The sequence below is a fragment of the Neovison vison genome, chromosome 3, assembly GCF_020171115.1.
Source record: "Neovison vison isolate M4711 chromosome 3, ASM_NN_V1, whole genome shotgun sequence".
Lineage (NCBI taxonomy): Eukaryota > Metazoa > Chordata > Mammalia > Carnivora > Mustelidae > Neogale > Neogale vison.
In genome coordinates, this window is record NC_058093.1 from 44,791,396 (window position 1) to 44,807,115 (window position 15,720).

A 15,720-nucleotide genomic window follows, 5' to 3' on the forward strand; every position below is an offset into this window, starting at 1 on the left:
CTCCCAGCATAGTCTGAGTGCCTGGAGGGCCACCACCCTCCCCTTGGGTGGGCCATCCCACCTACTGCCGTGTGGGCTTCCCAGACCCAAGAGCTGCAAGGAGCAGCTGGGTGTCCACACATGCCCACGAAGCCCGACGTGGAGTCCAAGAATTCCTGGGGTAGCCCTGGCTTCCCAGCTCCAGGCCTCATCCAGGAATCTGGAAAGGCCATGATGGTAGGGGTCCTGTGGGCAGAGAGCCAAGATAGCCTGAGGGGCAGTAGGTGGGCCAGGCCTTGAGGAGGGATTGTGAAGGACCCTCACTGCCTGGCCCTGCCTGGTCCTGTAGACAGGCAGAGGAGGCTGATGTCCAGCCTGAAAAGGAAGAGCAGGGAGGCCTAGGGGTGGGGACCCAGGGGGAAATCTTCACCTGCCAGCAGCCACCTGAGCCAATTGTGGGCTTAGGGGGGAAGGGAGTGAATTTTGGTTTGTGCAGTGCCTTCCTTACCTTTTTGAGCTCATATGTATCAAGGTGGGGGATAGAGCAGGTTTCACATCTCAGTTTGTGGGTGTGGTTTGTAGCCAGTAAGTATCCAGACCTCAGCGTCATGAGCTGGGGCTCCTCAAGGCAGGTGAGCTGTCCCTGGGACTGAGAGCCAGAGCCTGGACCCCATGTTCTGGCCCAAATCGGCCAGAGGCCTGGTGGCATCCAGGGGGAGGAGACTGTTTGCAATCCCAGGGGTCCTTAGTTTCCCCACGTGTGAGGGGGAGGTGCTGGGGGCTGTGTCGGGGGTTGGAGTGAGGATGGAGTGGTGCCTGAGTGTCAGACCCTACTGGGCTGCTGGGCTTCCTGCGCCTGGCGGTCAGTGGCTGCGAGGGGAGTTGTGATCCCCTGGCCCTGTGCACTCGGAGCTCTGGGAGGCGCCGTCTGGCCCGCAGGCAGCAAGCAGGGCTTTGGCTAAGTTGTGCTGGATCAGTGAGCCCCAGGCTTCCTCTCCACAGATCAGGGGGAAGTGGGCTCTGGGCCAGGCCCCTCGTGGGTGCGCAGGGGAGGCAGAGGAGGGTGGGCGGGGGTCGGCTGATGGTCCCTGGACACTCTCGTTGCAGTGCACCCCCTCCTTATGGCCACAGCCTGCCAGGACGCCAGCTACGGCCCTCTCCTCCAGGAGCTCTGCCTCAGCCAGTTCCAGGTGAGCATGGACGCCATCGGGAAGACCCTGTGGTGTGACTGGGGCAAGACCATCAGGTGAGTCTCGTGTGTCCCCTGTTTGGGGGTCGGCATGGTTGGGGTGGGGACCCCAGGCCTGGTGTGAGGAGTCCACTCAAGGCCACCGTGAGGGGTTCTACTCCATGGTCTGGGGTGACAGAACATGGCCACGGGCGGGGACAGTCTTAGGGTGAAGGAGGATGCCAGGAGCAAGTGAGTGTGGATAGAGGAGGCTATGTCCATGATGGCCTGGGGGCAGGGGGGATGCCGGGCCGTGTCCAGCCAGGCCTCTGTGGCTGAAAGGTTCTGTGTGGGCCATGTTCCTGTGAGACGCGTGTGGCCCATCCCAGTGCAGGTGCGTGGGGGATGGTCTAGTGCCCACAGGGCTGAATCTCTGTGACAGATGCCCCCGCTTATAGGGGTGTCTCTGCTGGTTCCCTTGGTCCCCGTGGTCAGTGTAGGGGAAGGCTGTTGGTATCACATCAGTATTTCTTTCAAGGAATTGGTTTATACTGCTTGGGGTTCTGGAAAGTCCAAAATCCGTAGGGTAGGCATGTATAGGTGGTATTGCTGGCCGGCAGGCTGACACAGAGAACTGGCCATCATAAATAAATAAAGATATTCTTTAACTTTGCTATGCTATGTCCTTATCTTATACTACAGATTATTTCTGGTGCTATACAATAGATATCTTTAAATCTATACAATAGATATTTTTAAATCTTTTTAAATTTTTAAATATTTAAATTCAATTAAGTTAACATATTCTGTATTACTAGTTTCAGAGGTAGAGGTCAGGGATTCATCAGTTGCATATAACACCCAGTGCTTATCACATCCCGTGCCCTCCTGAATGCCCGTCCCCCAGTGACCCCATTGCCCTAGCTTCTCTCCCCTCCAGCAACCCTCAGTTTGTTTCCTATAGTTAAGAGTCTCTTATGGTTTCCCTCCCTGTTTTCCTCTTATCTTATTTTTCCTTCCCTTCCTCTACACTCATCCTGTTTTGTTTCTTAAATTCCACATATGAATGAGATCATATGGTATTTGTCTTTCACCAGCTGATTTATTTCACTCAGCATAATACTCTCTAGCTCCATCCATGTCATTGTAAATGGCAAGATTTCATTCTTCTTGAAGGCCAAGTAATATTCCAGTGTGTGTGTGTGTGTGTGTGTGTATGTGTGCGCGCGTGTGCGTGTGTGCATGCATATGCACACTACCTCTTCTTTATCCATTCATCTGTCGATGGATGTCTGGGCTCTTTCCATAATTTGGCTATTATGGACATTCTGCTATAAACACTGGGGTGCAGGGACCCCTTCAGATCAGCATTTTTGTACCCTTTGGTTAAATACCCTAGTATTACAATTGCTGGGTCAGTGGTGCCTGGATGGGTCAGTAGGTTAAGCCTCTGCCTTCGGCTCAGGTCATGATCCCAGGGTCCTGGGATCAAGCCTCGCATCAGGCTCACTGCTGAGCAGAAAGCCTGCTTCTTCCTCTCTCCCTGCCTGCCTCTCTGCCTACTTGTGATCCCTGTCTGTCAAGTAAATAAATAATTTTTTTTTATAAATTGCCAGATAATAGGGTAGCTCTATTTTCAACTTTTTGAGGAAACTCCATACTGTTTTCCAGAGTGACTGCACCACCTTGCATTCCTAGCAACAGTGTAAGGGGGTTCCCTTTCTCCACATCCTCACCAACATCTGTGGCTTCCCAAGTTGCTAATTTTAGCTATTCTGATGGGTGTGAGGTGGTATCTCAGTGTGCTTTTAATTTATATTTCCCTGATGCCCAGTGATATTGAGCATTTTTTCATGGGTCTGTTGGCCATGTGTATGTCTTTGGAGAAATGTCTGTTCATGTCTGTTGCCCATTTCTTGATTGGGTTATTTGTTTTCTGGGTATTGAGCTTCATAAGTTCTTTGTAGGTTTTGGATACTAGCCCTTTATATAGATATTCTTTGGCATTTTGTTTTCACCTACCGGTCTATGCTGGAAACCCATTCTAATCAGTGCATAGAGAGCTGCAGCATGCATTTTTGCAGCTGAATAACATTGCTCTGTGCATAATTTTCCAAGCACTTTCCCAGCAGGACGCATTTGGTTTTCCCAGTATTTCCGAATTTCAGGGAATGTTGAAGGGAATGACCTGTGTATGTGCATATTCATGCTCATGTTGTGGAATCTGTGTCCCCACTGTGATGCCCTGGGTGCAGGGCTTCCGGGTGCGAGGTGGGAGCATGCCGTGCTGAGCACACCTTGTTGCCCTCCAGGAGGACCAGGAGTGGGCAGCCCCACCCGCAGCATGAAGGAGCCATTTCCCACCACCTGCCCGCACACCCCACTGTCAGGCTTGAGTCCTTGCTACCTGCTCAGTCAGAAACAGTGTCTCCCTGGTATGTTTTGGGTTTCTCCAGCAACAAGTTCCTCTTGTGTTCTCTTTTCTGTGAATGTTTGTGTCTTTTCCTCTTTTCTGGTCAGGTTTCTGATCCTTTTTAAAGAGGTTCCCCCCCCCTAAGATTTTATTTTTAAGTAATCTCTACCCTCTACATGGGGCTAGAACTCACAGCCCCGAGACCAAGAGTCACGGCCCTGTCCACTGACCACACCAGCTGGGTGCCCCATAGAGGTGAATTCAGACCCTTGTCTGCTGCGCCTGAGAAGTGCTCTCCCAACTCAAGCACTGTCTTTTGACTCCCTTTCTGCCATTCCTGCTGCCACATAACCTTGTTTTCACGTAGCCGTGCACATCAGCGTGTCATTCCCCTGGATCCAAGTCACAGCTGCATGGCCTCTCCCCACGCCAGGGTTCCAGAGGATCCACCCCTGCTTTTCTCTCAAGTCCGTGTGGTTTGGGGGACACATCTCTGACGCTGGTGCCTCTGCGCTTCATTCTGATGGAAGGCACGCCAGGAAGCGCGCTCTGTCTTCTTCCCGACGAGCTGCCCGGTTGTCCTGTTCATTCCTGAGCCCATCTCTGCCCCCTGCGGGTTGCGATGGCCCTTTGTCCTGTGTCATCTCCTTCCACGTTTTACCCACACATTCATCAACACTCCGTGTTTCAAGCCTTCTCCTATTACCTCCATCTACAGCCTGAATTTTCCTCCAGGACAGTCGGTCTTCACTGCCTACCGAAGGCTTACTTATCACTCACACCATTTCAAGGAAAGAGTTCGTTATTACAGCTAGCACTTATTAAGCACCTACTGTGAGCTCAGCATTGTGCCAATCCCTCAGACTCCGTCATCTCATGTAAGTAAGCGGCAACCTCAGGAGATGGTAGGACAGTCATAATCCCTGCCTTATCTGCCCAGGGGCACAGCTCAGAAGGTCTCTTTGGGTCCAGAGTCTCAACTCATGACATTCCCCAGGGGTACAAGATGGCCCCATCCTGATTCTCTGGGGAGTGTGGGGATGCCCCAGGGAGGTGGTTGATGGCCTTCAATGGCCATCTCGGCTTCTGCCAATGTCCAGGGGGCCTGGTGGGGCCCGCTTGCAGTGGGCTACCAAGCCTGGTACTCAGGCCAAAAGCAGACTTTCCAGAGTCTCCTGGAGCAGTAGGGGCAGTGGAGCCAGGGGATAGCAGACAGGGCAGGGGTCTGACAAAGGGTGCAGGTACTGGGACAGACCCCCTCCCTGAACCAAGTGCAGCCAGGGCCTGTTGCTGGGGTGCAGGCAGTGCCTTGAGAGCAGACCTGGGAACTCACTGGGGCCTGGGATTGAGTCCCCAGGCTAATGCTGCGGGTGGAGAAATCCAAAGGGAGTTCAAGGCCAGAGGACCCCGAAGCCTGCTGCTCAGGGTGATGGCTGTCCTAGCAACTGGGCTGGGCCTGCAGGCTTCAACATGGCTGAGGGACGTTCTGGATCCTACTCTGAAGTCAGAGGATTTAAAACAGCCGCATGGCAGAGGGAACTTCCCCTCCTCCCAAGTGACAAATGGGAGCCCGCCAGTTTTCCTTAGGATGCATGCTCTGGAGGAAATGGGGACAAAATCCTCTGGGGGGCACATGGGGGCCTGCTCATACCCTCTGGCCCTCTGGCCCCCAGGCTCTCAGTGCCACCTCCTGCGTCATGGCAGACTGAGAGGGGGGCCCTCATTTGCCCTGCTTCCCTTAGGACACTGGATGGAAACACTGGGTTCTTTCCAAAGTACTTCTCAGCAGCAGCGTGCATCACTACTCAGAGAGAGAGATCTGGAGAGAAAGCAGAGGGCTAACAAGAGCATTTGGGCTGTGTTCCAGCAAGAGGACAATGACCTGCCCTGGGACTATGGGTCTTTTTGTTTTTGCATTTCAAGAGTTGTAAGGGAGCTTATCCTGGGACCTTAGCTGTCCAGCATGGTTCTGCATTTCAATCAGTCCATGGCCTTGGACCCTGACCCTTCTCTTCATCTGAGGGTGACTTGGGGGCTGCTCCTGAGTCCTTTCTTGTCTAGGGATGCCTTGGATTTCTCAGATTCCCCTGGTTTCTGACCTGTCCTGGTCCCAGGTCTCCTCAGGGCAAATGTGCTCAGCAGGACAGACTGCCCTCAGCAGGACAGACTCCCCCGCCCCCCAGTCTCCAGGCCCAGCCCATGATTCCCCAGGGGTTAGCTTGTTAAACAGCAGGCCTGGCATGCTAGTGGAAATGAAAGGTCATTTAATGTATTAACTGGGAGTATAATCTAATTGAGGGAGCTACAGAGAACATGGGAAAATGTGTCATCAGAAATTCTCATCTCCAGAGATGTTCCTGAGGGTTTTGGGGAGGGAGAGAAAGAGCAGAACAGATAAGGAGAAGAATCTCGAATGTGAGGAACTCAAGCAGTTTGATTTACCTGCATATGGATCTTCTACCCAACACGGAAAGTGCTGGGGGGCTTCAGGAGGCGCTGCTGCTGCTGCCTTCCCGTCCCGTCACTGGCTCCCAGGTGTCACCTTGGACAGGGGAAGATGTCAGAGGGGTCCCCAGGGAGTGGGTCACCACCTTCCATGACCAACCATCAGAGAACTCAACTTCACCTTCACACCAGTCAAGGCACCCCTCCTGTCTCTGTCTGGAAGCTTCTAGGTTTGTCACTGCTGACCGGGTCCGGCTCAGTGCCCGGCAGCTCCCAGAGCAGGCGGCCTGGTCTGCCTCCCTGCAGTCCCTTACCATGTGCGGACCCTGTGCAGGGTGTGGAGAGCCCTCCAGCCCGGACCAAAGAGCACCATTCCGAGGAGGGCTCTCCCACCCTGGGAAGTGAGGGGCAGCCTGGTGTGTCAAGGGAAGGACACAGAGCGGGGCTCTAGGGGACAGGCTGTGTCTTCATCCAGGAGCACAGACCCCAAGCTCCCGTTCCCCAAGGACTGCGGACCAGAACAGGGTTCCTTGGCCCCCCTCCAGATCTGCTCTCTGCTGCACAAGGAGCGTTCCTTCTTCTGTGTCTCCCTTCAGAGTCAAGTCAGGGACTTCTGGCGGGGCAGCAGGCCGGAGCAGCTGCTCTTCTTAGGAATCCCAACAGGAACTGAAAGGGAGGCATCTTTCTCCAGGCGCAGAGGTCTCCCCAGGGCAGTGGCTGTGTCCTCCAGGGACTCTGGCTGCACCCGGCTGTGTGGCCGAGACCTCGGGTTGGAACACGTCCAGGGTACTCCACACCATTCTCTGGAGCCTGTGGGCCACTTGGCATGGGACGCCTGTCCCCATGGGGACCTCCCACCAGGCTGCGAGTGTGGCTGGCTCCAGGGCTGGCTTCAGCGCCATGGTAGGTCTGTAAGTAGCACCATGCTCACGAAGGCTCGGCCCCCCTGCTCGTCGGCAGGCCCCAGCACAGGTGTCCACCCCCTGCCCCGCTGCCCACCTGGCTTGGGGGGAGTCCTTCTAGTGTCTGCAGAGCCCAGGCGCACAGGGATCCTGACCTCTGGAGGCCTTCAGGGAGGAGAGGGGCTGTCCCAGGAAAGTGACCCAGCCTGCCTTTGGAGCCAGACTCCTTCTGCTGAGGCCATTTCCTCCTGCGCCCCAGCCCCAGGACCTCATTGTGGGGCTCCAGCCCCATGGGAAAAGGTGTGGACACCGCCTACCAGAGCCAGGGTGGGTGCCCTTGGATGAGGATGTCTGCGGTGGTCCTTCACAGCTCTCCACGCGTCTAGGCTCCCCCTCCAGTGCTCCAGGTGTGCAGCCATGGAGGGTGGGTGTTCCATTGCTGGGGTTCGCAGAGAGGAAGGACCCCTGAGCTGGACCCGGAGCTCCCAGCAGCCACCTCTGGAGTTTGTTAGGCCGAAGCTGTGACAGAGAGGCATTGTGGGAATCAGAGTTCGGTGGGCAGGCAGAGGAAAGGGGGGCCCTTTTCCTACACACTCTCGAATCCAGCTTCTAGAAAGTCAGCACCGAAGTGGCATCTTGAGGAGAAGTGTACCACACGCACCACCAGGACCCCACAGCAGCAAGGGGGGAGCGCTGTCGTGAGTGGGGTATCCATGCAGGCGGCAAGGTCAAGGCCGGTTAGGCCCATCCACCCTGTGTCAGGAGCTCCGCCACAGCCGACCGTGGTAGCAGATGGAGGCTGGGGCAATGGGACCAACCATGGGGGAGCAGGGCAGGCTGAGGAAGGCTGCCTTCTCAGGCTTTGTGCACCCAGATCTGTGTTCACAGGCAAGCAGGGGGTGGGGGGGGTAGGCAGAAGGTTTCAGTCTCCCCCAGCGTGCACCTAGAGTCAGCCCTGGGCAGACAGATGTGGGAAAGAGTCTAAGGACCCCCTTGGGGAGAGCCTCCGACGGTGGCTCCTGGACCCACCCTGCCCCCACTGCGTCTTTGCTCCCCCACAAGGTAGCCCTCTGGCTGTGCCCCAGCAGGCAGAGCTGCTGTCTGCATGTTGGGGGTGGGAAGCCCTCAGGGGCAACAGTAGCATGTCGGGCTGGGGTTGCCTCATCTGTGTGCCTGCTCCTGCGGGGGTGGGGGGGATGGTTCTCAGATGATCACAGAGGGTCTGTGGATGGCCACCTGCTGGACTGGAAGCTTTTAGGGAGTGGGGAGGAAGAACCCCACTCCCTCCTTGAGAAAGCTCCCAAAACGTGTGTCTACAGAGGCCAGAAACCGAGCAGTCCTGTGTGGCGGGGGCACGCTGGGAGCCATCGAGGAGGACCACCGGCCCTCATTCCTCCATGTCCCTCATCCTCGACCCCCCTTCCTGTCCACTGGCAGCAACAGAGGGCACGGATGCTTCCCCAGACACGGCGGTGACCACGTAGCACCATAGCACCAAGCCTGCTTTGACATCTGTTTCCATTACGGGATGCACTGCCCTCTTCCCCACCTCCTTGGTCTGGGGATGAAGTCACAGTGTAGGAGGTCAGCCATGGAGCAACACTGAGCAGATCCTGGCTGGGGTCACAGGAGCAGGCAGGTGGGGCAGATCCTAGTGATGGGGACTTGTGGCATTGTGCCTTCTGCTCCTGCCTTGGAGATGCTGCTGTGACTCCCCGCACACCCCTCCCCCCAGGAAGGCCTCAGAGACTTCCAGGTTGTGAACACAGGAGTTTGCTGTCAGGGAGGGGTGCAGGCTGGCTCACAAAGGTCTCCCCTGAGCCTGCTCTAGGGCAGCCCCCCCAAGGCTGTGCGCACCTGGGAGGGGCAGGGAGCACGAAGTGGGGAGGACTAGTAGGTGTGGCGGGGGGGGGGTGTTGCAGCAGCTGCCCCCTCCCACCACTGATAACCTTCAGCCCAGCTCTGCTCCTGCCCCCAGGGTCTCCCAGGACCCCTCTGTTCATCCATCATTCTGTTGGTGGCCGTCTTTTGAGCACGGTTGGGCCCAGCGACATTCCATCGACTGTCAGGGCCCCGGGGAGCTGGGGCATAGGGTGGCGACCGCTTTCCCCACGCTTATTATGAAGAGAGCTTTCTCCCCCAGTGGCTCACAGGACTTCAGCCCTGGACGCTGTCTTACAGGGTGCCCTGTGGGACACACTCAGGTGCCTTTTAGGTCTACATTCCCATTTCTCTCAGCCAAAAAAAAAACAAAAACAAAAACAAAAATCAGAGAACCCATTTTCTTAAAAATACACTCCTTTCGAGTAGTAAGAGGGGAGTTTACCTTTGCTGCCCGGGGCCAGCTGGACGCAGCCTAACTCAGTAGCAGGAAGGCCAAGTTAACATCCTGATTTTCGCAATCCTGTTATGCTGGGCCATTTCCAGGTTTTTGCGTTATAAATGATGCAGCTCTGATAACTTCTCTACATACAGCCTTACTTCTTTTTTTGACTAATTTCTTTAAGAATCCTTGCAAATGGGGGCACCTGCGTGGCTCAGTGGTTTAAGCCTCTGCCTTCGGCTCGGGTCATGATCTCGGGGTCCTGAGATCGAGCCCCACGTCGGGCTCTCTGCTCAGCGGGGAGCCTGCTTCCCCCTCTCTCTCTGCCTGCCTCTCTGCCTACTTGTGATCTCTCTCTGTCTATCAAATAAATGAATAGAAATCTATAAAAAAAAAAGAATCCTTGCAAATGGACTTACTACAGCCTGTGCCATGAACATTCTATAGGTTTTTTAAAAGATTCTATTTATTTATTTGAGAGAGAGGGAGCACAAGCAGAGGGAGCAGCAGAGGCAGAGGGAGAAGCAGGCTCCCCACTAAGCAAGGAACCTGATGTGGGACTCAATTCCAGGACCCTGGGATCATGACCTGAGCCGGAGGCAGATGCTTAGTGGACTGAGCCACCCAGGAGCCCCCATTCTGTGGTTCTTGATAAGTTTTGCCCAGTTGCCATTTTATTTTATTTATTTCATTTCATTTCATTTCTTTTGGTGCAAAGAGGTGGTTTTATTGAAGCATGGGACTTGTGGACAGAAAGAGCTGCCCTCCCAGTTGCCCTTTTAAAGAATTATACAAATTTTTATTACCAGCAACACACGAAACTATTTATTTCCTCACATGTCCCTGAGAATTGAGTTTGTAGAGATCCTGGTTTTGCAGGTTTCAAATGAGCCGCCTCTCGTCTGTTGTGCCTGCCTTCGGCTGTCGGGAAGGAGAACTGTTCTTCTGAAGTTCTCTGCAGTTTGTTTCTTCTCAAGCGCAAAATATTTGAGCATAACTTTAGCTACTTTATCTTCTGAGTCACTGGGACTTTTATTAACCTTATTTTACAGACTCCTGAATGTGGTAGAAGTTAGCTAGTTGTTGTTTTGTTCTAAATGTTTTCTCTTCACATGTCCCTTGTGTTTGCTGCAGTGCTGTTTGTGTCCCGTGTGTGATATATTAATTATTCTGCTTACGCGTGTGCCCTGACTCACTCCTCAGAGGTCTGTGACTTGGCCACCGTCCTATCTGTTCTGGAAATCCAGTTGTCAAAATTTGGAGGGAGTCCTATGGCCACAATGTTATGTTCTGTTTCTATTTAGTTGTCACGTGTTTTGAAATAACATTTCTCCTTCCTAACACATGAGTAGTTTACATTAAGACCTGAATTAAAATTTATTTCCTTCCTACTTCAATGATGCTAACATCATTTGTTAAGTAGTATTTCTTACCTCTGTTTGGTAACGCTTAGCTTAAAACATAAGACATTCGTGTGTGGATTAAGAACATCAGTTGATTTTTATTTATGGCTTGGGGCCATACCCTCGCTTCTCATCACCGTGCTCTGTAATATTCTCTACAGTTTAGACGATCTCATTTGCTTTTAGTGTGTGCGTTCTCATTGCATTTCACATTACGTTTTGCTTTCTTTGATATATGTTCTGCCTGTTTTCCAAAAGAGTGAAAAACCATTCTGCAGGGGCACCTGGGTGGCTAAGTGGGTTAAAGCCTCTGCCTTCAGCTCAGGTCATGATCCCAAGGTCCTGGGATGGAGCCCCACATCGGGCTCTCTGCTCAGTGGGGTGTCTGCTTCCCCCTCTCTCTCTGCCTGCTTCTCTGACTACTTGTGATCTCTGTCTGTCAAATAAATAAACAAAATCTTGGAAAAAAAAAAAAACATTCTGCCAAGTTCCATCAGAGGTCATACTGAGAATCTAATTGAGATGGACATCACCAAGCAGTCCACTAGGGAAGAGCCATCTGCTAGCAGGGATCTTCCCACAGCGAGCATCTTTGGCCCCCGAGTCCTGAAGAATAGAGGCAGGCCTACTTGGCCTCATTGGCTGTTACCTTCAGATGTTGTCTCAGCAGTTAGTACAGAACTCGCACAGTGGACTGAGCATAGAACTCAAATGGGACCTGCCGTTCAGGAACCCTGCTGATTCCGTCCCTGCCTACCCTCCATAGGCCTCTGTTTCCTCCCCAGGAAAATGAGTATAAAAGTATTCACTTCTTTAACATCTCCTCATTTCCCTCCATACAAGTTTCCCGGAAGTTCTAGGATTAAGGCCGTAGTTTCCTCATGGAATATATGTGCTCAGTTGACTATTGGGGTCAAGAGGGGGAAATAATTTCTCTAACGTGATAATTATTCATCCCTTGCAAATGTGAATGAATTCATCACTAAAACCATCAGATCCGCGTTGCGGGGTAGGGAGGATTTCTTTTTCTAGTTTCACTGTTGCTCGATTTGGGCTGTTTTTTGTTTCATGTTTATTATTTCATCAGTGTTTATTGAGTCTGTATTCTTCACATTCCTCCCTGAAACATAATGACACATATCATCCCCTTAAATGTTTCAGATCTTCTGTATTCAAAATTTTGTTTAATCTTTGTGTTTTTCCCGCCCTTTGTGTTCTCTGTATAGAGGCCACTTGGGTCAGCAGAGGCAGATGACAAGGCCCACTTTTTTATTCATTGTGCCCATTCTTAAAGGTCTTTAGAAAATGGGCTAGATTTTAGATAGCAGTGTCTTTTAAAAATTTTTTGGCTTTAACTTTCATCATTTGCTTTTCCCTCTTTTTCGCTCCCCCCCCCCAAATTTTTTTTGCTTCTTTCATGAGAAAGAATTTTGATGCTTATTGCATCATTTTTTTCTCACCTTCTTTGAACCTAATGAGGCCATGTGGTTTCTCCTTCTGGACCTTCTTTACCACTTTCTGCCGGTTTTGAGATGTCTGTGTTTTTGTCATATCAGACAGTTTTTTTCTGTAGACAAGTACATTTTCATTCTCAAATGTTGTATTTCTGTTTGGTTCTTACTCTCTTCTTCTCTTGACAGAATAAGAGAACAGAGAGCAAATAGTTTCTGCTTCCATATTTTTGTTGAGATTTTCCTTGAGATGCTGCACATGACGACCTTCTGTAAACACACCGGCAGTCCTTGAAAACAAACCATATTCTGCTCGTTTCTTTCCCACTGAAACAGCAACGGACTCCGCACTGTTGTGCTACTCAGCTCCTTCCCGTGTTCCTGAACTTTCTGTGTGTTTGATAACGAGCAGTGGATTCTTCAGTCCTGGCCAAACTCGCGTGGTTTTTCTGCTTCCTTCTCCCGGCAGGTGTGCATGCATAGATCCTGCTCTGTTACTATAGCATTTAGATGCCGCACGATTATGCTGCTGACATCGACCGTGAAGTAAGGTTACGACTCTTGCCACGTGCGTGGGATGGTTTTTGCCTGTGTTAATCTCGGCCTGGTATTAGCACTGAAGCCCGCCACTCTGCAGCCCCTTGAAGCTTACTCACACCTCTTCTTCCTCTTCTGGTGTGTCTTGCGAACAGCATATTGCTGGATTTTGTGCTTCCGCAGGGAGAGCCGTGAGCCTCATAACTGAGAAATGACCTTGTATTTGTCCTTTCTGTTCAGCCTTCAGGTGCTCCTTTTTTTGTCTTGATTTTTTATGTTACGCTGATTTATTTTTTTCTTCCCATTGTTGAAACGTGATGTCTTTTCTTTTATCTTCCTGATGAGGCTGACTGTTGGAAAACTTCTTTTCACTCAACCAGCCATGAAATGTGAAACACAGATGCTCTGATTTCTGTGTTCGTTTTCTTACAGGGTCAGACCGCATACCCTGGCCTTTCCCCCCAGCCACCGCACCGTGGAAGACTCCCCCGCCTCTCCAGAGTCTCTGGGTTTTTGGATTCCTGGACTTTTGCTTTGTGTCTCTGTCTCTGTCTCTCTCTCTTTCTCTCTCTCTCTCTCCCCTCATCGACTTGGGTTAATGTTCTTGTATTTTCTTTGTCTTTCTGTTTTCTATTTTGTTTTTATTTTTCACCCTGCATGGTTCTGACTTTTGTCAGTAATAACCCTTGGTCTGATCCGGCTCGTGGCTACTCATCTTTGCAAATAGGCTGTTAACTCAAGCATGTCTTACTATTTTTAACTCATCGTTCCCTTTCACATGTGCCTTTTAGATTCTGGCAATTATTCGAAGTAAATCCTAGGAATAAACTGTATGATTAATACGTTCTCAAAAGCAAAAATTTTCTAGGGCGCTTTAAAAAGCTGCCTTTCTCCAGGAGTGACAGCTTGGCAGGTAATACAGTGTGATGAACAGCCCTGTTTTCTGAAGTTGGTGTAGCGGGTGTTCCATTGTCTCTGGGTTTTTATCATGTCATCAGAGAAGGCAAAGAGATGGTTTCTTATCTTGTAAGCATGACCTCTGCTTTCCAGGGTTGGGGGAGAGGGGTTGCTTGCAAGTTGCTAGAGGCAAGGACTGGGAAGGGACTGTGAAGGCATGGGGTAGGCAGGAGGCAGGCCCTGAGCCCCATGACTGTTTAGGGACTGCCTTCGGGGAGCCTTTGGGCAGCGTCCAACACAGACCCTCAGGCCCTGGACTGATCCTCAGACCAACGCCCGACTCCCCTCCTTGGACCAGGACCAGCTTGTCCTGGTGCCACTGGGGGGGGCTTCAGGACCCCCTCCAGAAAGCCAGGTGGGCCTGCAGGTCCTTGTGACCTTGATGTCTCTGTGTTCTCGTCCTCCTGGGCTACTGGGGCTGCTCCAGGTGCACACTTGTCCCAGGCTGGTTCCCAATCACAGAGAAGCATGGCAGATGGCTGGAAGCTTCTGTCTCGCTGTGGGCAGCCTCAGCCTCCCGGCTTGGAAGAGCACACGCTCGCCAGGAGGTGGGACAGAGCGTTGGCAGGCCAGGGGCTACTGGTGGCTGCTCTTACCCAGTCCCAGTTGTGGTTCCTCCTTAAAAAGTTAGGTGAGGGCACTTGGGTACCATGAAGGAGTTCAGAACCGGATATTTAAGTGCTAGCCTCTGCTGTGGACCCCACAGGGGATGGGTCCATGCTGTGGCTGGTGGGGGCCCAGGGGCAGGACCTTCACCCCCTCCTGGGGCTGCACCCCCATGGGTTTAGGTTTCAGCACCTGCCACATGGTGGCTGCTGGGAAGCCCCTCTTTCTCCCTCAGGGTGAGCCCCGGGAGTAGATAGAGGGTCCACAGGTGAGGGTCTCGGTGCTGGCAGGTCTCAGCAGAGTCAGGAGGGAGAGGATTGTTCCTTCCTTCCCTCAGGCACGCTCCCTCCAGGCCGGTTCTGGGGAGACAGTTGGTGCCTGGCCTCACAGGAATTCCAGGCCAGAGACGGAGGCTCCCCAACAGCTATGGGGTCCCCAGTGACCAGGTACCATGTGTGCAGGGAGTGTCCAGCTCAGAGCGGGTTTCCCCAACTTGCTGTTAGCTGGGGATTGCTACGTCCCCCTGACCGCTGAAAGCACAACAGCTCAGTGCTCAGTCTCACCGCCAGGCTGGATACCGTGGTGTGGAATGTTCCATGGCCCTGCCCTTCCCCCTGTATTTGGTGTCGCCCCGAACTCTGAACGCAGTAAGACTGGGACAGTGAGGGCACAGGTGGCAGGGGCCACTTGGACGAGGAGGCCACAAGTGGTGGGACATGGCGGGAGGGCAGGACAGGTGTCCCTGCGCGGGTGGGCGGAGTGGGGTCCCAGCTGAAAGTGGCATCACAGAGACAAAGGGGCTCCAGAGCAGGACGGGCAGTGGGACAGAGAGCAGTGGGACCACGATGGGCTTCAGGGAAAAGCCCTTCCCTCCCATGACCTGCATAGCTTCACAAGGATAATGTCCTGGGGTGTCAGTGTCCAAACATAGCACCCCACTGTCCACCTAATTCTGGGACACAGACTCGTGCACACCCACTTCCCAGCAAGGGTGGGAGTGGTGGCTTCACCTTCCTAGACCTGGTGTCTGCACGGGGTTCCCGGATCTCCACAGGGATTCCAGCAAGGACAAAGGTGGGAGGGGGCTCACACCGATGCCTGGGCGACAGCAGGCACAGCTTGGTGATCAGCCACAGTTCCCTGGCTTCTCAGATGCCTGCTGGATTTTACAAGCGCAGTTTCATCGCCCTGGGCTCCAGACCCCAGGAGCCTGGTTCCTGCCCCAGCCTGTTCTCAGAAAAGGCATTGTGCCCTCGCCCGCCCAGTAGGCCCTCTCCGTGGGGAGCCCGGTTGGGCAGCATTCTGGGCGCTGTGTCTGCTGCCAGCACAGACTGTGCATAGGGCCAGGAATGGATTTAGAAACCTCTGCTTCCTCCCAGTGTGAGCAGAGGCTCCAGAAGCTGTCTGGCGCAGAGCCACGGGGCAGGAGTTGTGGAGGGAGACAAATGAGGCCGGGCCCCAGTTGGGTGCCTCCTCCCCAAAAGGGGCTTCTGAGGCCAAGCAGGGGAGGAAGCTACGTGCATGGAGGAGCCAAGC

At 53.0% G+C, this 15,720-nt stretch overlaps 1 protein-coding gene across 1 annotated transcript in view; it reads left to right on the plus strand.

Moving 5' to 3' along the window:
- RAMP1 (receptor activity modifying protein 1) overlaps positions 1-15,720 on the plus strand; it is a 42,154-nt gene that overhangs the window by 14,550 nt on the left and 11,884 nt on the right. Inside the window, exon 2 of the mRNA XM_044240897.1 lies at positions 1,087-1,225. Coding sequence (XP_044096832.1) covers positions 1,087-1,225 — 139 coding nt within the window. The remainder of the gene's footprint in view (positions 1-1,086; positions 1,226-15,720) is intronic.